The sequence below is a fragment of the Ambystoma mexicanum genome, chromosome 10 (genome assembly GCF_040938575.1).
Source record: "Ambystoma mexicanum isolate Mex_15411 chromosome 10, UKY_AmexF1_1, whole genome shotgun sequence".
Taxonomy (NCBI): domain Eukaryota; kingdom Metazoa; phylum Chordata; class Amphibia; order Caudata; family Ambystomatidae; genus Ambystoma; species Ambystoma mexicanum.
In genome coordinates, this window is record NC_090932.1 from 1,167,964,707 (window position 1) to 1,167,990,705 (window position 25,999).

Consider the following 25,999-nt stretch of genomic DNA (forward strand, 5'->3'; position numbering starts at 1 on the left):
ATTATTGGCTCTATGCACACCCCGTGGCATCCATATGAAACAGTGGTATTTTATTTTCTCTCCACGTATTTTACACATGTGTTGGGGTGCGCGTCTTGCTCCCGTGGCCTCCAAAATGATTCAGACTCAGAAAAATCTATTACCGCACAAGAAAGACAACGTGCGCGTTCGCAGGGGCTGGGGGAGCATGAGTGGAGACTGGGATGACAAAAAGTCATTTATTGTTTAAAGCAATCACTGAAGCATAGGTAGACCCCGGTATAGGGCATGCATGAAATTGTGTAGTAGCAGCGAAATAGAATGTGTGACGATGGGAATGTAGGCATTGGGTCAGGGTGCGAGAAACCCTGAAGCATCGCCATATTGAAAGAGAGGACTGGCGTTTTGGACCGTTTGTTGGAAACAGAGAAGCGTGGCCTAGTGAACAGTTTGAATTATTCATCCCTTTTCAAGCCCCAGCAGTGAAGCCAAGAACAATAGTATTCACACCAACCCGATAATGGTTTAATTGTATCCAGCTGTAGTCTGGCGAATCCTGAATGGAATGTGAATGGCAGAGCAAGAGTAGGGCTGCGCCCGTCCTGAAGGACAAACCCATGGGAGCCAGGGTAGTGGTCTCGAGCTGCCAACATGTGTGGTTAAGATTTAGGGCACTAGCACCCCCAGGAGAGTGGCCTTCCTATTTGAACTGGCAGATGGCTGGAAAACAGAGCCCCTAAATCCATCAGAATTGGGCCAATTAATGTGGTCTAAGAGGCAGCAAGAAGGTGTACCAAGGAGGGGCAATTGATAAGGGGGGAATGAGCAGCAGAACACCCCATGATTTGTGATATGAGGAGCAAGATGTGATGCCAACAAAGTTAGTCCTGAGCGGGGAGGCATGGTGGGGGCACCTGTATGTCTGGCATCAAATGAAGTGCGCCATTATTTTAAGAGGCCAATTTGACCTTGCAGATATCCTCTGAGTGCATGTTAATGACCAGGTGCACACCACGTGATTAGGCCAATGGGGTGGGTAACATTCCAGGTAACTCGCCAATCCCATAGTTGGGACCCAAGGTGATGGAGTAGGGGGACCTTGTGTTAGAGAGAAGGGGTGGATTAGGATGTGGCCAATTGGTCAAGGGACTATAGGGGACTGGTAGTATGTATATAGGTCGTAGCCAATGAGGGTAGGGGATGAACACTGTATATTGTGTGTGTCATTGATGACAATGGGCCTCATTAGGAGTGTTGCGGTAAGGCAACTACGGCGCCGGTAGTGCTACCCGCGTTGTTGTTACCTCGCCGCACCATTCCGAGTATGCTCGCGGGTGCCGCTCTGGACGCCTGGTCAGACCGGGCGTGCAGAACGGCACCCGCGAGCAGACTAGGATGGTAGCAGCGGTACTGTTATTAATGGTACCGCTGCTACCATCCTCCCCATTCCCATACCCAGACCCCGTACGTCCCAATTCCTATTTGAGCCGTATAGGGGCTCAAATAGGAATGGAGACGTACTGGGTCCGGGTCCCACGAATGGGAATTACTGGGCTCTCCAAGGTCAGAATGGCCCGGTAAATCCCCTTTTGCCGGACCCAGACCCGAGTTTGGGGGTAGCCAGGCCCTTATTAAGGGCTTGGCTACCTCCAAACTCGTAATAAGGCCCAATGTCTTTCCTTATAAACCCATATTTGTTTTGAACTAACAGAGAGCTCCGTGGTAGTTTGGTTCTATGGGACCACCTGCACCTTTTTCCTTTTTGTATTGAAATAAATCTTGTTTTCTTTGCAAAGCGGTGCACCAAGCCTTTTTTCCTTAGAGGATTGCTTTTTTTAATAGTCTGGTTGTCTTGAGGTCTTGCCTTACACATGTCTATTATGTCTCTGCCCCTAACCCCATCCCCATCACTGACCCGCACCCTCCCCTCCAAATACCCACAAACATTATAACCCCAGAGTGATTGTTTGCCTTTTTCAGCACCTGCAAAGAACAAGGACCTTGAATCATTGAGCATAAAAAGACATTCTGTGCTACAATCACTCGGTACGATCTGAGTACAACATTATTATTTGTTGCATCATGGCTTGCTGAAGTTGGATGGGCATCTACCTTGCCCAGGCCCGGTAATGCCCTCCCTGCATGGGTGATATTGCTGTTAGTATCTGGCACGATGTACCAGACACTAATCGTTTTTTTTGTTAAGTTGAGAAAGGCTGCAGTCGTTTCTGAACTTCAGAAGAAAAAAAAAAAGATTGCCTGCCGCTAGGTAGTCCCTTCTCCCTTTCCATGATGGTCATTTGCGAGGCTGCGGGGATGCGCCGGGTACACAGCGGTTCCCGTAGTCAACGAAGGACCAGGCAGCGCAAGGTAAGTGGGGCGGGGATGGGAGGTGGGAAAATATGTGGAAAACGGGTTTAATGAGTGGGGGGAGACACGGGGCAGCACTTAACTAAGCACCCGGCAGGGGAAGATGGCAGCCCCCTGCTATGAACAGGCACGGACGGCGGGATTACCATGTGATAATGCCCCTGTTTTTAGCCTCCTCATTGGCTGAGAGGCCGACACTCACCCACCCCTTAGCCAGGTACTAATTCTCCATTATAGAGTTATGCAGGTGCACAGCTGATCACCACTGTATACCACTCTGGTAAAGACTGTGCAAGTAGAATGCTGCAAGCCTGTGGCTCTGCCAAGGTGCTTAATAGCAGAGGCCTGCATATTTACAGGGGCAAAGTGAAGTTCCTGCCACTGTTAGGGAACTGATGAGCTAGTTGCCCCCTTTACTCTCATATAGCCGCTGCCTGTAGTTTAAAGCCTAGGTGTATGGAGCAGTGCTTTAAATCGGCTCATATTGTGGACTGGTACTTTTCCAAGCTCTAAGAGCAGGGCTGACTGAAGATGTGTCGGGGTGGGTGGGTGCCCATTTAAATGTGATGCTTGAGAGCCCCTCTCCCTTACAACTTTAAAGAACAGTAAATTATAATAAAGTCAAAAGAATGCCACAAGGCGGTTAATAGCTATTAAAAGCAGCAGATAATGAAGGTACGGGCAGCCAGCAGAGGGCTGCAAAACTGTGGGCCTCATTACGGGTCCGGCTGTAACCGTGCTGGTGCTACCAGCCAATTGCCGCCAGACCCGTAATTATTTACCGGCGCCTGACTTCCCGGTGCCACCAGGAGATTACAATCCCGGAAGGCCGGAAAGTCAGGCACTGGCAAATTGTAAGTCCCCCTCCTTCCCATCGAGTCCTATGAGACTCTATGGGAATGGGGACCACGGAAGCACCGGCACTGATGCTTCCGTGACGGGTCTGCCTACCGTGGCCGCTGTGCCCGGCGGGGTTAGACCTGTCAAGCATGGCGGCTCCAGCAGGCAAACCCGCAGTTTGCCAGTGCAGAAACAACAGTGCTGGTAAGCTCACCGGCAACATTGTTTCCGGACCGGCAAACTTAGAATGAGGCCCTATATTTCTGCTGAAAAGGTATTAATAGCTCTTTTACATTAGGTTGCTAATGTCGGGGGAACAGGAGTAAAAATGTAACGAGTTAAGAACCTTTCTGGATACTGCAAGAGGGGTGTGACAGGCTTCAGGGAGCCAGTAAAGACAGCCTGTAGTGTTTGTGCTGTGCATATTTAATGTACAAATTAGACACGACTGCCACCATGGGGCAGCTCCTCGTGGCCCCCCAGAGCCCTGAGGCCTATTTCATCTGAAACAGTTGGAAGGCCCTGACGTCACCCCAACAAGAGGCAAACACTTGGCTATTTCTAACCAAGGTGCTGAAAAAGCACTCTCCTTGGTATAAATGGTTTATAAGATAGAACACTACACAGCTCTTTCTTGGAAAAAGAAGTACCCGTGCAACACCGGCAGGCTGGAGGTTTCTTTGTGGGGACAATGGCTGTCTAAAGCCGTTCCCAAGGATCACAGTGCTTCCCCCAAAGCTGTGATCATGCAGGCGCTAGAAGAACAAGCCAGAAGTTCAGAACTTAAGAACTCTGATGGCCGGCGAGGGCACTGGGACATTCGGATTGCTCTGGTCTCTGATGTTTCTGGAGGCTCTCCCACTAGCACAGCACCGTGCTGGAAGGGACAGCAGCAGTGGTGGAAATGGAAAACATTTAAAGGGGGATCCCACAACGGCCGCGGTGGGGGTGGAGTTTGGAGGAGGGGGGCAGAGTTCCGAGGTGGCGGAGCTGGCAGTTGAACTCCGTTCAAAGGAAATGTTCAAAATAATAGTTTTAAAATGGTGCAATTTCTTTCATGCTGCTTGTTTCCAAACTCCACACTGTATATCAATTCCACTTTAAATCACTTGCATGGCAGTGGTGCACCAAAGTACTGTTGGTAATGAAGTGATTTTTGGTACATTAAGGGATCCACAGACACGCTCTAAAGTAGAAGGCTACCAGGGTAGCTCAGCAGGTTAGAGAGCATTGCTGAGATTTTATATATTAAGGGTATGCTCCTCCTATTTGCATAGACATGCATAATAACCCAGCAGTAAAGGGGTTAACACCTGCTCGTTCATCGTGTGACTTTTTGCAATTCATTTTAAAAAGCAAGTGCTATAAAATGTGCTTGGCCAGGGGATTGGTTGAGCAGGTCACTTCCTTATATTGAGGGCAGAGGTGGAGGTATTTCTGCCTCTGTTGTGAAAATCAAAATTGGGCACCCATCAACCCACAGTTTAATTTCCTAATTACCAGTGACAGCACAACAGAAGCATTTATTTGTGAACAAGTAGTTTGGCAAGCATATAATGATGTTATAAATATAACCTGTGATAAAGCACAAAGTAGGAGGCACACAAATTGCAGGGTATGTGTGTGGAAGTGCAACATAAAAAAACACATTTCAAAGAAAACTAGGGGATGCAAGTTTAAGCAGCATTTTTGAGTTTGGAAATGACTTTTTTTTATATGAAAGTGTAAGATGTACATTTGGAAAACAAGAGTGTGCCCAGCATGTAGAAAGCCTGAACAGTGATAGTCATGGCCCATTGATTCCTGTGGTGTCCCTTTAAGGCCACAAGAAAAAATAACAGGTTGAGCAAATAAAGCCTACAACCGCGCGAATGACGCTGGAGAAAGGAGTACCGAGCACATTATATCACCAAGCTCCCCGCTTCCCTCAGTGAATCTGGGGGCTCCGTCAAGCCTTGTCAGGGCTGAGGCAGTCCAGGTCCAAGTTCCAGGCAGACATCTGATGCTGGATCGCAGACCCGGCAAGAGCCGGCCCATTGACCAGCGCTGTATAGCTGTGTCCGGGCACATGCATGGGGGAAATCTGCAGCCTCACCTTGTGCGTCCGGGATGCCCCTTTCACAGGTTGGCAGAGGAGGTGTTCTCTACCCCTTCCCTATGTCCTCTTCTAAGGATCCAAGACCACCTGTGTGCTCTGAAAGTGATCACTGTGGCCTCTGGAGAAGACAGAGACCCTATAAGTCAGTGAAGTGAATTCAAAGTGGGCCCCTGACTCAGCTACTTCTTTGCAAAACAGAGGCCCCATCACAGGGTCTCAGCCCATCACAGTGTGAGGCATCTTACTTTCAAATAGCACCTGAGCATAGATTGCCACCCGCTGCCAAACAGTGCATGTTCCCTTCAAACATCTGGGACGCTAGTAAGAAACTTTGCACCAATCAGATGCAAGTAGCACTAGGGCAAAAAAGTACCCTAATGCAAAAACATTTGATTGCAGTTTTGCACCAGGGCAAAGGACCACATTGAGGGCAAATGCAGCCCTTATGCAAGAATACATCGATGGAACATGCTTTTTGCACTGAGACAATGTTTGCCCTAGTGCTGATTACACTTGCGCTGGTGCACATCGTTTCTGTAATACAGAAAAATTATTCTCAGGATCCAACATATCTAACCGAAAACCAATCAATACTAACAAGGAATCATTAAAATCACTCTTTGAAAAACTGGAACAACTAGAAAAAAAGGAACTCTCAAGATGGTGGGAAATAAAAACAATGGAACAATATCTACGAGTAAACAGAATACCAAGGGGATTGCGCATATGTATTTTTACATCTTTTGAAGAGGACGACCTAATAGGATCGCAAGAATGGGAAGAACTATTAAGCAATAGATCAAAGGAGATGATGATACGCATAATCAACAATGCAAAAAAATCACATGATATAACAACCAAAGAAATACAACAAATAAAAGCAGATATCGACAAATTGACTTTGCCAGAAGCAACATTTAAAAATTATCAAATACTAGACTACATAAAATGGTTTGAAAATGACATCAAAATCAAAAACTAAAAAAGTTTATCAGATATTAAATGGATTACAAATTCAAGAGGATTTATACTTTTCAAAAACAAATACCAAATAAAAACCACACACTCAGTCAAACTCAGCAAATAAAGAAGCCATTCCTTACACCGCCAACCTTAACCTCACCACCGTCTTCAGAAGCAGAATCACAGAGTGACAATGAACAAGAACTGGAAACATACCACGAACAAGGAAGTAGGTGGTTATCATGCCGCTTCTTCATTAGTAGAATATCATCTACTGAAAAAGATACAGCCATTAAAATATCGACAAAAACAAAAGAGCTACCAAATATCGAAAGTGCTGAAAATACTACAGAAAAACCAGTAGAATAAACTAAAAATGTGAGTACAAACTACTTAATGGGTGCAAATGACTGAAACTAGCAAGAAATATAGACAAGTATATTTGCGAAAGCATTGACAAAATCATATGTTCATTTCTGCCTGAAATGCAGTAGGAAGCGCACTTAGGAGCTTGTCAACAATTGAAATTTAACTACAGTTACAATCTGTAAACACTTTTGACTACTCTTGAAAATTGATATGAATTGTGACATACTGCTGAATAAACAAGCTATGTTTTATGTTTGTTAACCTTTCAGTTGAATTTAAGTTCATCCCAAATATGGGAATATCCCTCCTGAGGATCTGCCAGAAAAATACTATGGCAGTGAAACACGTGTAGAAGGCAAGAACAAAAATAAACCAATCTTTGGAAACTAACAAGGAATCTTGACTCAAATGATTGTTCCAAATACAAATGTGAAATGTGAATCTTAAGGAAGAAATCAATAATACATAAGTTGAGCGCGCACAAACAAAGGTTCATATCATTAACTACAAACCAAGCAGATTACATCACCGAGCTCCCCGCTTCCCTCAGTGAATTTGGGGGCTCCGTCAAGCCTTGTCAGGGCTGAGGCAGGCCGGGTCCAAGATCCAGGGAGACATCTGATGCTGGATCGCAGACCCGGCAAGAGCCGGCCCATTGACCAGCGCTGTATAGCTGTGTCCGGGCACATGCATGGGGGAAATCTGCAGCCTCACCTTGTGCGTCCGGGATGCCCCTCTCACAGGTTGGCAGAGGAGGTGTTCTCTGCTCCTTCCCTATGTCCTCTTCTAAGGCTCCAAGACCACCTGTGCGCTCTGAAAGTGATCACTGTGGCCTCTGGGGAAGACAGAGACCCTATAAGTCAGTGAAGTGAATTCAAAGTGGGCCCCTGACTCAGCTACTTCTATGCAAAACAGAGGCCCCATCACAGGGTCTCAGCCCATCACAGTGTGAGGCATCTTACTTTCAAATAGCACCTGAGCATGGATTGCCACCCTCTGCCAAACAGTGCATGTTCCCTTCAAACATCTGGGACGCTAGTAAGAAACTTTGCACCAATCAGATGCAGTCGCACTAGGGCAAAAAGTACCCTAATGCAAAAACATTTGATTGCAGTTTTGCACCAGGGCAAAGGACCACATTGAGGGCAAATGCAGCCCTTATGCAAGAATACATCGATGGAACATGCTTTTTGCAATGAGACAATGTTTGCCCTAGTGCTGATTACACTTGCGCTGGTGCACATCGTTTCTGTAATACCACCCATAATGTTTCAGTGGTATTGACGCCCCTCCCCACCTCGCCCCCCCACTTATAAATGGTGTGGTCTTACAGCACTAGGCAGCGGATGCGATACAAACTACAAAACGGGGGGAAAGGGTTGTTTGGAACTTTCAGAAAGAGATTTTCGTAGAACCCAACTTTTGGAACAAAACAGCACAGATGCCACTTCCTGCTCTGAATTTCTCAAGTGTCAGCGAAGTTACGATCTATAAAAAGATACAAATCCACCAACATACCTGTTGTACATGTTAAGGTTACTGTCAGCATTCCTAAACAACACAAAGAGAAAGTCTGCAAACAGGCATGCCAACATTAAGGTGCAAATACTCCAAATAAACTATTTCCCTAATAAAAACACAGGGCCTCATTATGTTGTTTGGTGGTATCTCGGTGGTAAATCTTCTGTAATATCACCAAAAGGATTTACCGTTACTGCCACTTGATCTGGCAGAATAACCGCCGGACTACAAGTGGAGGTTGACAGTGTTAGTCCCCATTTATGGCCTCCATGGGGATTTTGGCGGGAATTACTGCAGGCGGTAATTCTGCCAAAATGGCCGTTTTTTGGCAGTAAGGTGGCAGAATTACTTCCAGCATCTTGCTGGAGGTTTTTCTTCCACCTTATCTCCGAACCCATAGTGTGGCGGTGCAGTAATGTAACAGTAACTGCATTTACCACGAAATGACCACCATTTTAGGCCACACCACCAAACTCATAATGAGGCACTGGCGGGGGTGCGTGTTGATTTCATTCAGAGTGGGTGGTTTTTGTGCACACTGCACTTCCTTATATTCTGAATGAATGGAGGGCATGTTGCTGGCTGCCCAGATCCCCTCCCCCGCCCCCACGGTGGTGCTTGGGACACTGGAATGCTGCACTGGGAGTCAGTCAGGTGCTACTGGCCGTGCCCTGGAGGGAGCTTGGGTGAGATTCTGTGTCTCAGGGTGATGACGCCTCAGCCCGTTCTCCGCAGCTCAGAGCATATTCAGCTCAGAGCTTTGACAAGCCAGAAGATCCATACGGATCCTTCCATCTCCGCCCCGGGGGTGGGGTGGGGGCGGCTGGAAGGAAGGATGGAAGTGAGGGCTAGGAGGATGATAACACAATGCCTCACGATGCAAGGGCCACCCCCCGAACCCCATCAAAACGGGGTGGTCTCTTGGTGCTTCACACCCAAGTTGATGGTGCTCGTTTTATAAACCACAGATGGATGTAAAGGTAAGTCGCCTCTGCCGGAAATCGAACCTGCGATTCTTAAGGTCCATCCGTGACTTTTCATCTCTTCGCTAAGGTCGGGGTTCACACACTGTATGGCATGGCCTGGGGCCCTGTCTAGTAGAGCACCGCCCGTGTGTTTAAAATGTTTCGAGGGGGCGCCTAGAAGAGCCTGATTAGGTTCACACCCACAGCTGCTAGGCCCATTTGACTACCCAGGCTAACAGGAGCTATACTAGCAACTGGTGCTGTACAAACATGCCTATGTGACAATACGTCTGCGGGTTTGGGAATGTGCCCGCATACGTATCGGGGGGCAGTTTTAGAAGGCATTTAAAGCATAGGGGATACAAAGTTTGAATTTGCACCTGATGTGGAGGTTGTATTTGAGGCGCGCCATGCGCTCTCGCCTCATTGCACCAGATGCGGTTCCGACTTACTGGATAATATTGCCAGATACCCCAGGCGGCTTTTAGCAAGAGCTCATTTCGTCCCTGCTCTTCCATAAGACCCCCCTGCGCCCTGACGTCTTTATGGGAGGGCAAAAGGGGCACTTGCCCCGGGCCCCCACCTTGGAGGGGGGCCCACAAGACTGCCTGACTTAAAGAAGCCAGGTCCCTTTGTTAAACAAACTTAAAAAGCACATGTGAGAATCTTTTATGATGTGTTGTTGAGGCTGTAAATCTTTTGACTGTCTGTTGTTGATAAGTACATTCTGCTTTGATCAGATTTATGTGTTCACTGTGGTATTATTCCTTGTTTGTGTGTTCACTACGAGAGTACTACTGTAGCATTCTCAGCTTTCTGGGGGATTATATTGACCATTTGCAATAGCCAAAGGTGAAATGCATATTGATGCATTTGAGTGCTTTGATGGTTAAGAAGCTAGCTCAGTGTGTTAAGCACTCATTGCAGAGATCTGTGTTCATATGCAAGATGGCATTATGAAATCTATGCATGGTGGACTCAGCCTTTCTTATGTCTCAAGTTGATAAACCTGCATGTATATGCACTTGGATTTGTAGCACAGCATGTGCTATTATCAGCAATGCACCTACACCAGACACTGGTTGCTATAAAAACGAACATAGCTTCAGTATGGTGACGGTCTAGATATTGGTTTGTTCACATGGGGAATTGCAAAACATAGGCAGTGACCTTCAATGATGAGCATAAAGTGATAGTCTGAGAGCTGATTTGGTATCCAAATTCAAGACTGTGGGACCAAAGAGTGAATTCACGTATCCTGGCTTTGACAACAGTGATCCTGGAAAAAATCATCGAATATCAGCGACATTACTGTGTTATCTTGAAAAGGTTTGACTTCTCACATGTTGGTGGCATTATTTAGCCCATTGCTGGATTGAGTAGAAGGGGTTCTACACAGAAGAGAGTGGATCAAATATCACAGGCCTCCGGCAAGCATACTTCACGGCCTGCTCATTTGACTCAGAGGTTTTTTGGCATGTTTATAAAAACAATTTCACAAGCCTGTGTTGTGGGCATATTTTAAACTTTCAAATACAAAAGAGAAAGCCATATGAAAGCTTTTAAGATAACATCAGTTAGTATGCTGATACTTATATGCTTCCCTTAATGGTGGAGGCAATGAAGGTAGAATCATTCCCATTTAGTATAATTCGCTTCTATAACATTTTGTTTTTAAAAATTGTCATGCTGGGTTATGTGATTTTTCTACTTTCCAAGTCAGTTCTATAACATGGGATTTTTAGTTCATGGTAAATGCTACAAAGGAAAGTGGTAAAGTAGAGAAATTGCAAAGTGAGCACAAATCTCAGCTTCACCTCTTAACCAATGTGTGATCCTGGGCATCTCATTTAATATTGTGCTGCCTAACCTGTCAAAATGGCTAGTCCTTAAACCTTTCAAAATTGTCGCCCTTCAAAGTGATTTCTTTCTCGGGATAGGATTTCCCAAAAAGCCCCGCTCATCGTTTCACTGCTTCACTGTTTATTCCTCTATAGTAATAGTGGAAATTAATATAACTCACACCACAGTCACTTGTTTCTTTTGTATCTAATGGCAACATTGCTTACACACCATGTGCCTCTTCGAATCTCAATCTGTCTGTTTACAGGCACCTTCCTAGTAGCTTAATCTTCATCCAGTGTTGATGCTATGGTATGCGTAGCTTTCCCCTTGCTTCCCATTGGTCTCCTGTATCCATGCTTGAGCCCTATTGCATTTTGGGAGGCAGCTAATCTGAGCTGTCTGTCTATTCTACATTATGTGCACCTTTTTCATACGATCTGTACCCTGCATGTATGCTATGGTCGGAATACCTTTCTCGTTACTAATATTGATGAATAGTGCCCTGTACCTAGGCTAGAACACACGTATCCTCATCATGGCCTTGAAATGCTTCTTGTTTATGGTTTTGATTAAAGCAGGGGCTATTTTTATTGCTGCAAAGCAACACATCAAGCTATGCGTTGTGATCCTGACGAGGGGTACCTGACCAGATATTCTGGATCCCTTTATTTCTTTGTTCGGGGGAGGTGGTCCCAAAGCTGTCTGTGCCCCAGGCCCCTAAAGTGATTAAGATGGCCCTGCCCCCACCCCCAAGTCATGTCTCCCTGAGAGGGTGGGAAATGGCGATCTATGGCGTTCGCTTGAAATATGAAAGGCCAGGACTGGTAAAGTGCTGAGCCTGGGCCATGGACTCCACTGGCCACCCTGTGTGTTTAGCAGGGGTGTTGCTTGGTCTGGAAAAGACACAAGGCTACGCTGATGTCGGAACTGTCGGGACTGGGGCTAGCTAGCCTTTTGGCTGTAGCTCCTGAGATTCTATCTGGGGCTACAACCAAATGATCAGGGGCTATAGCCCCCTTACCCACCCCCTAGCAACGCCTCTGGTGTTTAGTGCCTAATGGCATTCCTGTGGCCTCGGGTACTTGCGTCTGGCGTTGCTGCTGCTGCTCTGCTTCACCTTCAGGCTGCCGTGGCCAGGGCTCAGGGTGTTGGTGGGCCGGGGGAGACCTCAAGTCTGGTGTTTGTGTGCACTCCCAGCCACCTGCAGTGTGTTGTGACCTCGCCTAACTGTGCTCCCCGTGTGGCTGTCCCAATCACGGTGCACCAGAACACCTGCTGACTAACTGGCCACCGTATGCTGTATTATTTTCCCATAGAACTCGTATAGGGAGCGAGGCAGCTTTGTCTTCCTTGCTCCAGTTGGAGTGAGCAAAGCGCATCCTTTGTTCAATGCAACCCGTTGTTTTTTTAGCTGAGCAAATGATGGGGAGGGTGTCCACACACAGAACTCTACTGGGGTAAGGCAAGACTGGGAAGAACTGGATTCCAAATAGAAGCGGGAAGATCCCCTCCCTAGAACACTGCCTTTGACCGTCTAAATTCCCAGAAGTGAGACCAGATGCCCTCCTGCAGGTCACGAAGTTGACGTCTAAAGCTTCTTCACTCCATATTGCCTTTCTCTTAATTTCTGTAAATATGCTGAGTGTCTGCATGTGAATAAAACCCTGTCTTCTTTACACTCTAGATAGACGTGTGCATGCACCTATACTGGGCATTACTCCTTAGTTAAGGCCCAGAACACTACACAGGAAATAATACTGGGACCACCCACACCAGGCATCAGATTGGCAGACCAGTGCAATATCATGGCACAGGAACCTAGCACAAGCCCCTATTCTGGGTATTTATTCTGCTGCAAGGGCCACAGGGGGGGGGGGGTTAATAATGGCTCAGGGACCCATGCCATGCGTTAGTCTCAAGTCAAGGACACACGTCCCCCTACTTTTTTCAGAGGGCACCTTGATAGACTTATTTCTGGGAACGCCACATTCAATTGGTTTGGTAATGAGTCCCCCCCACTTCTTTTTTTAGGACTTGACACACTTGCCTCGGGGTTCCCCATTGAACATTCATTCATAGAGGGAATCACATTGGGCATTACTCATGGCACACACATTCTGCATTATTATTAGCACATGCCTTTACAGTAGATGATGCCCACACCAGGCACCACCCAAGAATATGTTCTAACTCAGGCAACCACATTGGGCATTAGTCTTATAGACTGATGCATTTTCCTGGATCATTGCACTAAACCAGGCGTTAGAGACAGGACATGGTGTTGTTACTAGCCCAGACACACGGGGAATTACTCAAAATAAGGATCCCCACACACCCACACACAAAACGCAGTGCCTTAGTACAAGCGCCCATGATGGACAAACCTCTGGACACAGAGATTAGAATGCATAATGATCCTACCACAGACCCACACAGGTGGCAATACTATAGGGACACTGTGAGGCGTGGGTGGAGGATGTCTGAGGGGGCTATATCCCCAGGTCTTTTGGTTGTAGCCCATGATAGAAGCTCAGGGGTTACAACCAAAAGGTTATCTATCCCTCAGTCCAGACAGTCCCAAAATTAGCATAGCCCCGGATCTTTTCTTGACCTAGCAACACCCTCACACCAACACATTACTCCCACCACAAGCCCCCTTACCTAACTCCTAACACCACACCAAGCATTGCTCCTCAAAATGTCAAATCGACTTAATGGTTTCTTTGCCTTGAGAAAGCCCGGATGGGTGAAACTGTTGGCCACACAGTTGGCAGTTCTTTTGTTTGCCACTAACAGAAGTCAGTTGTTAACTATGTCACTTTATACTATGTATTATAAGTAGAAAATGCGGTATCTGGTCATTGCATCTAAAGCCATTCCATCTAATGCCATTCCATCTAATTTTTTTCCATCTAAAAAATGTGCATCAAATGCATGTTTTTGGGGAGTAAAGGGTTAATTTTTGTTCAGGAGGATTTTAAAGGGTAAAAAAACAGGAGTTTGAGGGGGTTCCCCCCCAAAAAAGAAAAAAAAGACATTTGATGCAAATTTTTTAGATGGAAAGAATTTGATGCAAATACTTTTAGATGCAAGGAATTTGATGCAATGATCATAAACCAGAAAATGCTACAAGTCACTTACTAATACTCTCACCCAGAGGTAAATATGAGCATCTGTGTAAATAGAAATTAGCTCTTAAACTTATGTTGCCATTAAACTTGACAAAACATTCGGAGCTCCTGCTTGGGGGTGGACCTCCTCCACATTACTCCGAGGATGTGCCCCAACCCCACAGGCACCCTTTTCCTGTCTGAGATCTCCCATACTGCACATTTGTCCCCATATCTCCAGAAATTACTCCGAACGTAGGGACCATTACTACTGATATAGAGCCCAGCACTGAGCTCTGGAACTAGAACCCCCCCAACTGGCCAGACCTCCTGCCAGGGCCCATATTCTGGGTAGAATTATTGGTATAGGGGGCCCACAAGATGTTTTGAGAGGTCCTCTTATGTGGCTCAGAACAACTTCAACGCAGGTGATAAATGCTATAATATGGTTACAAATTCCTGTGCGTGCATGGGTTGGTCATCCTTTGCTGCTGCCCCGGTGACTCGAAGCGGAAGACATGCTCTCACTACTTGCCACTCTGTACCCCCTGGCACCAAGCAACCCTACTTTAGGTGGGTCAACCAGAAAAGAACATTTGGAACAACCTCAAAGTGAGTGTGGATGGTACATACATAGCTCCCTAAATGGAGCAAAGCACCATGAAGCTCACCGGACTATATAGGGACAAACAGGCCCAGGAGGAGCCTAGAGCAGTACACAATCCTACACAGACCCCGGAGGACACCCAGTGTCCTAAGGTCTAGGGGAAGAGCATTCAAGGTCTTGGGAGTGAGATATATGAGGGCACTATCTCCCTTGCTGGAAAATGGAAGGTTGGGTACCACTTGGGTTTTAGAGTGAAGACTGGGCAAGAGGGGTGCACCTTCTGTAGGTTGGTTAGCTCGTAGGTTTAGCACCTGCTTCCGGTATGGGGCCAGGCTGCACTTTGAAGGCTTGAATCCTGGCAGGGTTGTCTTAGCCCTTCGTCTTTTCACGGTTGATTAAATTTGGTAAACACTATTGTTACAGTGCTTAGAAGCAGGAGAAATCCGGCATTAAGTACTATACAACAGCCTTCTCTGCGGCCTCTAACAACACGGCCAAACTTTTCAAAATCTGCAAGGAGCTGGACAATCCTATTGTGGTATCCACCTCTTCTACAACTACTCAGGCCCTCTACACAGCTCTGGCTTCTCATTTCACCACTAAACCCCAGGGATTCCTGTCCGCACTCTCCTCCTCTTCTCTTGTCTCTCCCTCCACCTCTTGCATGCCCTCCTTGCTGACCCCCCTACTCTCCTTTTCTCCTCCCTCTCTCCTGTAACACCTGAAGAAGTTTCGGTCTATGAATGTCTCACCCAAAAAGGTGACCCCCTGCTCCTCCAGAACCATTAAGGAAAACATTGGTTCTCTCATGCCAGCCTTGGCTGATTTCTGTAATCACTCCTTCGCCCTGGATCTTTCCCCTCTCTTCTGAAGCACTCCATTGTGCACCCCCTACTAAAAAAGCCTTCTAGCGACCCCTCCATTCTGGCAAACTATCGCACGATCTCTATCACTCCTTTCCTGGGCAAACTCCTGGAGAAGCTGGCTATCTCCCAGCTAACCCTCCACACTGAATCTGTCAATCTTTCCCCTGCATTCGACATGGTCAACCACAACATCCTGATTACTTGTCTCTGTGAGACCCTTGCCATCACAGATCTGGCTCTGGCTTGGCTGACCTCCTTCCTCCTGGACCAACCTTCCCAGGTTCAGCTTGTGTCCTTTCTCTCCACCACCTCTATCTAAATATTTGGTGTTCCCCAGGGATCTACCCTCTCCCCCTGGCTCTTCAATGTCTACCTGGCCCCTTTGGCCCTCCTGATCTCTCCCTTTTCCTCTACCTTTCAGTGTTATGCGGTTAACATGCAGCTCTCTTCCAGGCTACCCTCGGTCTCCTCCTCCTCCTCGCTCATCCCTGATTGTCTCTCCGTTGTTCAGGCATGCTGCTCCTCTAATAATCTCTGCCTTAACGCCAGTAAGACTGAGATCCTTCTCATTGGGAACCCTGCTCCTGCTTTTCCTCTCTCACTCTGGCCGCCATCCTTGGGCCCTCTGTCCTAACACTCTTGTGAGGCTAAAAACCTTGGGGTCATCTTTGACTCCACTCTCTCCATCTCTCCACACATCACAGACTTTGTCGAGAAGACCCATTTCCAGCTGTTCCTCTTCAGAGGTATTCTCCCTTTTCTCACCTTCCCCCAGAAGCTCACTGTCACCAGAGCCCTGGTCCTCTCTAGGCTGGACTACTTCAATAGCCTCTTTCCTATTATGTCTATCTCTACTCTTCACCCCCTTCAACTCATCCAGAACAGGACCAGAAGACTTATCCTTGACCTCAACCCCAGGGACTGCAGCTCTCCAGCCCTGAAATCCATCCACTGGCTCCTGGTGGCTGCAATTATCAAGTTTAAGACCCTCTGCATCACCCACAAGGCTTTCTGGGGCTGTGCCCTTGCTACCTCAAACTCTAAGTGCCTTTCTCCTAGATCCCTTCGCTCATCTACTTCTAACTCTCTGCGGGTGAGTTGCTTCTCCAAGCAGAGAATGGGGGGTAGATCTCTCTGTTCGGCAGGTGCCTCCTTCTGGAATGGCCTCCCTGCCTTTCTCTAGCCGGATCTCCTATGTTCTGGAAGCCTCTTAAGACCTCCCTTTTCTCCTCTTTCTCACTCCCTATCCCCTGCTAACCTTTCCTTGCTCCTACTGTGTCTGCTGACTGGCTGCCCAGTGGCCTCTGAGCCTTACAAGACACCTGCACTTGCCACTTGGCCCAACTTGCACTGCCGCCCGGCTAACCTTGCACTACTGGGCTGGGATTGCCCCTTGTAGTCCCAGCCTTGCTTGTACTTACCTCAGGGCCCTGTTGCTCTGGGTGCACTTCTCCCTGTACCCTCCCCCCCTGCACAGCTTGTTGCACACTTGCACCATCTCCATGATACAAGGCCTAGTAAGATCATTGTCTTGTCCTCCCTTTGTTCCCCCTCCCTTGCCTTGTTGCACCTTGAACCATTTGTGTATAGGCGCATAATAAATAACAAATCGATCAATATCATATATACATCTTATACCATTACAGATGAATCAACATGAGACTTAATTGTACTTGAATGTGTAGCACAGGCGGGAAAAACGAGAAGGCTATTTTCTTGGTCTGGATTGTGCTTAATTTCCACGGTAATGTGAACCCGTTTGTGAACTGCGAGTAGAGATGCCATGTTCTTAGAGACAAGAGATTGAAGGCTTAGTTGGTAAGGGAGCGTGTACAAGGAGAGCAGCTCTGTTCATCAGTTGGCGAAGGATGCATTTACCCCTGTTCTCTTTGCTGGGAAAGACAGTGTTGTGCAATGTGTACGCGTCAGCATGCACGGGGTGCCCATATGCATATCTTTCTCATCTATGGTGATTTGGTACCTCCAATGAAGGGGGCATTGCAGCTTTAAGGGGAAAACTATATTTGCTAACGTTGAATCAACTTTAAAAAAATGTTGCTCCAATGGACCCCAACAAAGGTCTTGAAAACCAATGGGATATGCTACGTTGCAAGGTTTTGATTGAAGAGGACTTCCACGTCCTGCCAACTGGTCACCAGTCAAAATGCATTAATCAAATGACAGCAAAAAAGACTTTTCTTGGGATGAAAAGAGCAATTCATTATATATTGCCGATTGGTCCCGTCTTTCATGGCAGAGAATCCATTACCTTTTTTCAAGGATTGGAGAATAAATAGATTTAGAATATGCAGTGGTTGAAGTGTATGAAAAGAAGTAGTGGAATTATGTTCCCTGCTGACGTGCCCTCGCTCCCCAGAAACCCCATCACCGCACCCCCTCCCATGTACAATACAAATCCCCAAACACATGCACCTGCTGTTTAAGGGAACGTTCAGTGTAGTGCACTGGAAGTGCAGGTTTCAACTTCTCCTACACTTTTATTTTTAAAAGGAACCATTCCGGAACTGTTTCTTTTTTTTAAAAAAAGTATAGGAAGAGTAAAACTTAATTTAAAAAAGTAGAGGAGCACCGCTCCCGCTCAATCCGACCACTGAGAATATGTATTATGAAGTACGAAGGATGGATTAATGGGAATGTCTAAAGGCAACAATGATACGAGATTTCGAGAGCAGGTGGGAGTGAGAGCAAGGCATGAAAGAGGGAAAGGTAGTGGCAAGAAGGGAGGAGAGAACAGGAAAGGGATAAGAGAAGGTAGAGCCTATGGCATAAAAGAGGGAAATGTAGTGGCAAGAAGGGAGGAGAGAACAGGAAAAGGATAAGAGGAGGTAGAGACTGTGGCATGCAATAGGGAAAGCTATCAGCAAGAAGGGAGGATGGAACAGGACAAGGATAAGAGTAGGTGGAGACTATGCCAAAAAAGAGGGAATGGTAGCGGCAAGAAGGGAGGAAAGTACAGGAAAAGGATAAGAGGAGGTGGAGACTATGCCACACAAGAGGGAAAGGTAGCGGCAAGAAGGGAGGAGCGTACAGGAAAAGGATAAGAGGAGGTGGAGACTATGTCACAAAAGAGGGAATGGTAGCGGCTAGAAGGGAGGAGAGAAGAAGAGAGAACAGGAAAAGGAGACTAGGACAAAAAATAGGGAAAGTGGCAGCAAGAAGGGGAGAGAACACTAGAAGGAGAGTTGGAGACTATGCCCCAAAAGAGGGAAAGGAAGTGGCAAGGAGGAGAGTACAGGAAAAGAATAAGAGGAGTTTGAGACTATGGCATAAAAGGGGGAAAGGTAGAAGAAAGAAGGGAGGAAAGAACAGGAAAAAGATAAGAGGACATGGAGACTATGGCATACAATAGGGAAAGGTAGCAACAAGAAAGGGGGACAACAGGAACAGTATAAGAGGAGGTGGAGACTATGCTACAAAATGGGGCATGGTGGAGACTATGGCATACAAGAGGTAACAATAGCAGCAAGAAGGGAGGAGGGGACAGGAAAAGGAGACTGGCATAAAATAGGGAAAGATAAGGAGGTAGGAGAGAACAGGAAACGGATAGAAGGTGGAGACTATGCCACAAAAGAGGGAAAGGTAGAATCAAGAAGGGAGGAGAGCACAGGAAAAGGTATTTGTATAGCGCACCGTCACCAACAGAATTGGTCCCCAGGTACTCAGACGGATCTGTAAACGAGAAGGCAGGTTGGGTTAGTAGGGTGAGGAGGGAGTAGGATAGTGAGAGAAGTGGTGTCCTGTTGGCAGCTTCAGTTCGGTATACACCATGCGCTGAGCTTTGGTTCGAGTATTGGATCGAAGTCAGGTCTTGTGTGCTGTTGGTGCGGCTTATGCGTTGTTTGTTGTTACGTTGTGGTGAAGTGCGTGCGTCTTGCTGTGCGAAAGGTGGTTGTGTAGGTTTTTGTATGAGTTAGTTATGCAGAATTTGAGCTTTTTTGGTTAGTGGGTTATATGTCTGGAAGCTGACCTTCACAGTTTATCTAAGTGCCTAGAGTTAAGAATCCTGTGTGGTAGGGCAGAGGCCCAGGTCTCATAATACACTACGTTTCACTATACAATAGACAAGGATGGAGGATATAACTAGAGTTGAGAGTCCTGTAGAGTGGGGCAAAGGCAATAGTGGTGGAGACAGTGGCATAAAATAGGGAATGGTAGAAGCAGGAACGTAGGAAAGAACAGGAAAAGGTCAAGAGGAGGCAGAGACTATGCCAGAAAAGAAGGAAAGGTAGCAGAAAAAAGAGAGGAGAGAACAGAAAATGGATAAGCGTGGGTGGACACTATGCCACAAAAAGAGGGAAAGGTAGCAGCAAGAAGGGAGGAGAGAACAGGAAAAGGATAAGAGGAGGTGGAGACTATGGCATAAAAGAGGAAAAGGTAGCGCAAGAAGGGGGGAGAGTACAGGAAAAGGATAAGGGGAGGTGGAGACTATGGCATAAAAGAGGAAAAGGTAGCAACAAGAAGGGAGGAGAGAACAGGAAAAGGAGACTGGCATTAATTAGGGAAAGGTAAGGAGGGAAGAGAGAGCAGGAAAAGCAGAAGAGAAGGTGGAGACTATGCCACAAAATAGGGAAAGGTAGCGGCAAGAAGGGAGGAGAGTACAGGAAAAGGATAAGAGGTGGTGGAGACAATGTCATAAAATAGGGAAAAGTAGAAGCAGGAAGGGAGGAGTGAACAGAAAAAGGATAAGAGGAAGTGGAGACTATGGCACAAATGAGGGAAAGGGTATGAACGGAGGTATGGGTGGGGAGGAATAAGAAAGGGGAGAAGGAAGGAGTACAAACAGTTGCTTGCAAAGGGAAGAAGAGTTCCTGAACTTCGGAAATGGAAGAGTGAGAGGTGAGGGGAGGCGGAAAGAGAAACAAGAAGGAGAAAGGGAAAAGATGGATACAGAAAGACCGGAAGGGTGGAATGAAGTTGGGGGAAAGAAATAACAAAATAAGGTAGGGAAGGAGAAGGTGGGAAATAGTAAATAAGGTAGAGTGCAAAATATAACAATAACAAGAGAGGTAAAAAGACAACAAGAACATGAAAGAAAGGGAGAAAGAACTTGTAAGAAAGGGAGTGAAACACAGAGAACAAGGTAAAAAAGAAGCTGAAGAAATAATGACAAACACAAAGTGGTGGGAAAGAGCCACGAAAGAGAACAAGAGAGAACTCGAGCAAGAAAGCACAAAGTAAAAACCGAATGAAAGAGAAACATACACTGAAATAGAGAAAGAAAGACGATGGGGGAGAAAAGGACGGAAGAAAATAAATTAAAAAGAGACAGAAAGAGAAGGAAGGGAAGGAGGGGTGAAGGGAGGAAGAGAAGGAAGGAAGTAAGTAGGGAGAAATAACGGAAGGGTAGATAATCTACACAAGAAAAAGAAAGGGGAAAAACAAAAAACAACGGAAAAAACTAGAGGGGAATATAAAAAGGAAATATAACATAAATAGAACAAACTTGAAGGAAAGAAATACATTCAAAGACAAAAAAAGGAGTAAGAGTGAGCCAAGACTAAACATGCGAAATAATAAAAGAGAATCCAGGGGTGAGAGTGGCTGCGTCACTTAAATATGGACGCCCAGAAAAGAGGGAAGAGGAAACAATATATGCCCATAAAGGTGGGGGTTAAGTGGATACGACAGCAGGAAGAAGGGTGGTGGGGCATGAAGGGACGCACACATCGATTAACACACACGCACGCACACAAGTTTGGCTCTGAGGCTGAGGGGGGACTTCATTGACTCCCCTCCAGAGTTGATCCCCTTCCATGCAGTCACCCTACAACCCCTCCCTCTTCTACACACAGGTCGACACGCACATACACACGCGAAAAAGCAGGCATGCAGAGATGCACACAAAGACACATACATTCAGACAGACACACAAAAGCAGGATGCACACAGTCCACGAACATACACCCACGCGGGGCTTTATTTTCGGTTGTACTGCGATAAGAAGAGTTGGGTACCCCTCCACTGAGCTCCTGCCTTGTAGGTCCACCGCACGTCGTTGCAAAACCGATGTCGCTGTCCCAGGCTATAGTGCTGAAATGCGTCGTCTCCGAAGCCCCCCTTGGCAGGACGGCCCCCAGCCGTGTACATCTCCCGCCACCGACACATGCAAACCCACACAGGTCGCTGTCTCTGGCTACAGTGCTGAAGTAGGTCTTCTCCAGCCACATACATGGACCTCCCTGCTCCAGCCATGCACTCCTCCCAGTCACGAATGCAAACATACGCACACGTCGCTGTCCCTGGCCAGAGTGCTGAAGAAGGCCTTCTCCAGCCACCCCCAGGGAAACTTAGCCCGAGTCATGCACAGCCGCCGCCTGCATAGGCATCACGCACAGGTCGCTATCCATGGTGCTGTAGCAGGATGACCCGCTGCGGTTATTCCTGTGACCAAAGCGCTTACTCCCCGCCCCCACCCACGCCCCGCCCCGCCTGTATCCCGGGCACTGTCGCTGCGTCTCTCCACAAACTTTTTCAAGCTGTTGATCAAGCACAGTGACCTGGGCTATTTAATCGCGAAACTGACTACCTTTAGAAGTAAGAACCACTGTACATCAATATCTCATGTAATTTTTATTGTTTTTTTACATTCTTCTCCTATAAGAAAGTAATTATTGAATTACCTACGATATCCCAAGGGATCTACTTGAATAACATTCGAGAGAGTGAGGACCCCAGAATGTTTGAGCTTGTAAAGGGAGATGGACGATCCGTCTTAGTGGGATAGACTCCCGGGGGGCGCCACACCTCTCCGCCCGCCCGACCTTTGGTGGAAGCGAATAGACTGAGAGGGGAAGATGCATGGGGGCTCTCGGTGGGGCCTTCAAAGCGTCCCACGAGCATCTCAGGAAGAACTTCACGCAAATTGTTAAATTACCTTCCATTGACATGGGCTCCAAAATCCCAAACTGTTTGAGGACAGTGAAGAAGAGGACGATGACCACAGCCACCGCACAGAGTTCCATGCCCTGGATCCCCATGGCCGGCCAGCGTCCCTCGGGGTGTGGATCTGCACGTCGGACATGCGCGCCCCGCCACGGGCCAGCTCAGCTTCCGGGCGCCAAGTGCCCAATGCGTTCTTGGGATGGAATGCAAAGGGCGCCCAGCCAAGTCACAGCGAACAGGAGTCACATTTCTGGAGGTACTCTCCTGGAGACGTTGCCTTGTACGCTAAGAGTCCCAGAAGGAAAGAAGAGGAATGCGCTGACCTCCGTGCTGCCACGAATAGTAGGACTCCCAAAGGGATGTCGACAGAATTGCAACTATCTCTGCACCAGGACCCGGGTTGGTCAATATCCTACCGGGAGCTCACCCGATTGGTCTCCACAGAAGGGAGAAGTCTTGTAGATGTATGCAGAAAACAATTCTGGGCGAGGTCACGTCATTATGGCTGTCTCGCCTCTATGTCCTCTACATTCTTGGCCTAGCCACGGGTCTTCGTACTCATGGGATGAAAGAAGGCAGAAAGTGGTGTCCAGAAACGGCTCCGCGTCCCAGTGGGAGAGGTGCGGAGTCCTGGCGGTGCAGACTCGGCTGGGTCATCGGTAGGCTGGGAGGGCACCCCCTGTGTCCTGCGGAGCTGGGCTCCAGGAATCACCTCTGAGAGTCCTCCCTGCCCGCCCTCTGCTGCATCATTGGCTGCAGAATTACTACAGGCTTTAAACCCCCCTTGAGAGCAGAAGGGGAGGGGTGCCGGAGGCAGGAGTGCTCTCAGCATCCCTCCCTCTGACTCTCACGCACTCTCTCTGCCCGTCCCATACTCTCTATCCCTTGCAACAAAAATACCGGCTGCATTGATTAGGATAAGAGTTTCCATAACAACAGCAGGGATGCTGGACCCAGAGAGAAACTCGAGCAGCCGCCTGTGCTGATGGTTTCAAAAAGTGGTTTGAGGTTTTCGTTTTTTTCTCTCTTCATAGCATGTGAGGTAATCAGAGTGTCTGTGGGGAAGGTGACACTGGAGTGGAGAGCTCTGTGAAGAGCAGGCCGAGGGTGGAGGGAAGGGAAGTGCATGGAGAGAGAGGAGCATGGGATTGAAGGGAACAGGGTTGGTGTAGGGGAAAGAAGTGCAGGAGGAGAGGAGCGGTTAATGAAGCAAACTAACAAAGAAGGGTTGGCCGCAGGATTGCAGAATGTATGCGAGAGGACAGGAGAGCTGTCGAGTGGGGTTGGGGGGGGGGGGTGATCCAGAGAAATGGAGGTGAGGAGAGGAGCCGAAGAGGGGGAGCAACTGTACATTTCCAGATGTGCATAGCGCTTCAGGAAAGGGTTTCTGAGATTCTAAGCACTCTCCAATCCAAGAGGGTGAGAAGCAAAGAAGTAGAACATCCAGATGGGTTGGTGGTAAGAGTGTACTGAAGGGCATAGTTAGTAGTTGCCAAAATGCCACATAGTTTGCCAAGTATTCGGTACAAGTCGAATATGAATGAAGGCAACCCGTGTTTTTAAGTTAAACAGTTTGCAAACCCAAATGAAAACATTAAATGAAATCACTTTTTTAGATATGTGCCCCATATATTTTTGTATTTTTCTTTAGTTCCATCAGCATATCGTCTTTATTTGAAACATAAATGCCAGAACTGAATAAAGGAACAAATGTGAGGCCTAGAAGCCTGCTCAGACTTGAATAGGCAACGCCAGCACAGGGCCAAGATTGGCTCCATTCCGATGTGACATTCCTATTGCAAACAGCAACAGCCAGTGTCCACTCCTTTGCGACTCGCAGGGAAATCCGGCAATGCTTTCCAGTGGATCCTGCAATGGCAGACCACCGAATGGCTGCCATCAGCCCAGGGTAAGCAGTAGCCTTTCACAAAGTGGATACGGTCCATGGAGAACTCCTGCTGTGCCTCGGGCAGCATCACCTGGAACCCGCGGCCTGCACCCCATGTGTCCGCCTCACAGCGTGGCACACAAGGCAAGGAGGTTGCAATGTTTCCCCTGTCCTGGTCCCGCTGATATCAGGCAACTTTGCACACCTGGTCTTAGATGTGGTGCCCGCCCTCTCTCTCACATCTTAACCCCTTATCCCCATTATTAGAAACACCCGCCTCTAGTGAAAAGGACACGCTTTCTAGCAGGCAAGCTGCACTGAGAGGCTAGTGCCAGTCACAGGCTGCGCAGCCTGCCATGTCACTCCCTATGCCCAAGCGCTACAAATCTTTGCCTGCCCGTTGGGGTGTCCATCTGTTCCAACATCAGCCACCCCACCTCCAATCACCTCTATTCCTCACCCTACTAGAAGATGCAGGCCTCAATTCATATCTTTCATTATGTCACTCCTCCCTCCTTTCCCAATTCACCAAAGCAGTGGACCCATGGTTCTGCAGCTACCTTTGTCCAAAAGAGACAGGGTTCTCTCACGCCTTTTCCTCTGAGGCACAGTAGCCAATAAGGGAAGATATTTGTCAAGCGGCGAGTTCCTGTAATAGTGCAGTATGGGCGGGTAGAGTCATTTACATTTCATTTTGCCTGAAATGTCAGACTTGTCCCAGATAATCAACCTTGTAGAGTGACCAACCTGCTGAGTCAACTTTCTATTCACCAGTAGGCCAGTCTGTCTCCAATGACCTCTCCTTTACTATTTCCCAACAGGCCAGTCCATCTTTAATTACCTCTGCTCCTTAAAGTTGCACTGACAAAGCAGTACTTTCTGTGTTTCATTTGAAGGGCACACTCCCAGCTTTCACCTTTTTCACCCTGAGGTGAATTGAAAAAATGCCCCGTTATGAATTTCCACCAGAGTCTGGTCAGGCAGGTCTGAATTGGCCACATGTCACACTGCCGGACATGTAACCGACTTTACCCCAGCGCCACTGGCCTTTGCTTAGGTTTCACGCGTCACACGGTTTCCCCATAGCCTTGTCACAAAGAAGCCAAGCCTCGCTCCCAACACTGCCACTTCCTTTCGGAATCATTATTTTGCCTTCAAATGGAACATCAAAAAATATGTGTCTTGGGACAAATAGAAAGACATTATCTGCAGGGACTTGAATGGCCTTTTTTTTTAGCCAAAATTATAGTTCGAGCCAAGGTTCGTATGCCCCCCAGATGCAGGCCCGAACGAGATGAAGGCAGGAGAGGACACAGGGGCAAGGAGGAAAAAGAAGGCAAGTGCGAAAAATGTAGAGGCGGAAAGATTAAGCAAGAAGAGCGGAGTCATGGACGGGTTAAGCAAGAAGAACGGAGTCATGGACGACACAAGGTCAAAGAGAAGAGAACATCTTCCCGAGTCTGCAGTCACCCCCAAAAATGCATGCGCCTTTCACTTTTTAAGTTCACAAATGAGCTTCTCAATTCTAACAGTCTCATCACACCCACATTTCCATGTGACCTTGCTTTCAAGGCGCTATTATCTGTTCACAGCCCAAGGCAAACTAGTAGCATAGCATGTCCGATCTGAAACTTCACACCTTGCCTAACGGCCAAGTCCACCGGGCTCCAACCCA

General features: G+C 47.4%; 1 protein-coding gene across 2 annotated transcripts in view; it reads right to left on the reverse strand.

Annotated features, from left to right (window-relative positions):
- KCNIP3 (potassium voltage-gated channel interacting protein 3) overlaps window positions 1-25,999 on the reverse strand; it is a 693,141-nt gene that overhangs the window by 321,580 nt on the left and 345,562 nt on the right. Inside the window, exon 1 of one of the 2 annotated variants that reach the window (XM_069619111.1) lies at window positions 22,429-22,583. The exons of the other annotated variant lie outside the window; for it this stretch is intronic. Within the exon in view, the coding sequence (XP_069475212.1) occupies window positions 22,429-22,531 (103 nt within the window). The 5' untranslated portion in view covers window positions 22,532-22,583. Of the gene's footprint in view, window positions 1-22,428; window positions 22,584-25,999 lie in introns of those variants that run through there. 2 annotated transcript variants of the gene reach the window in all.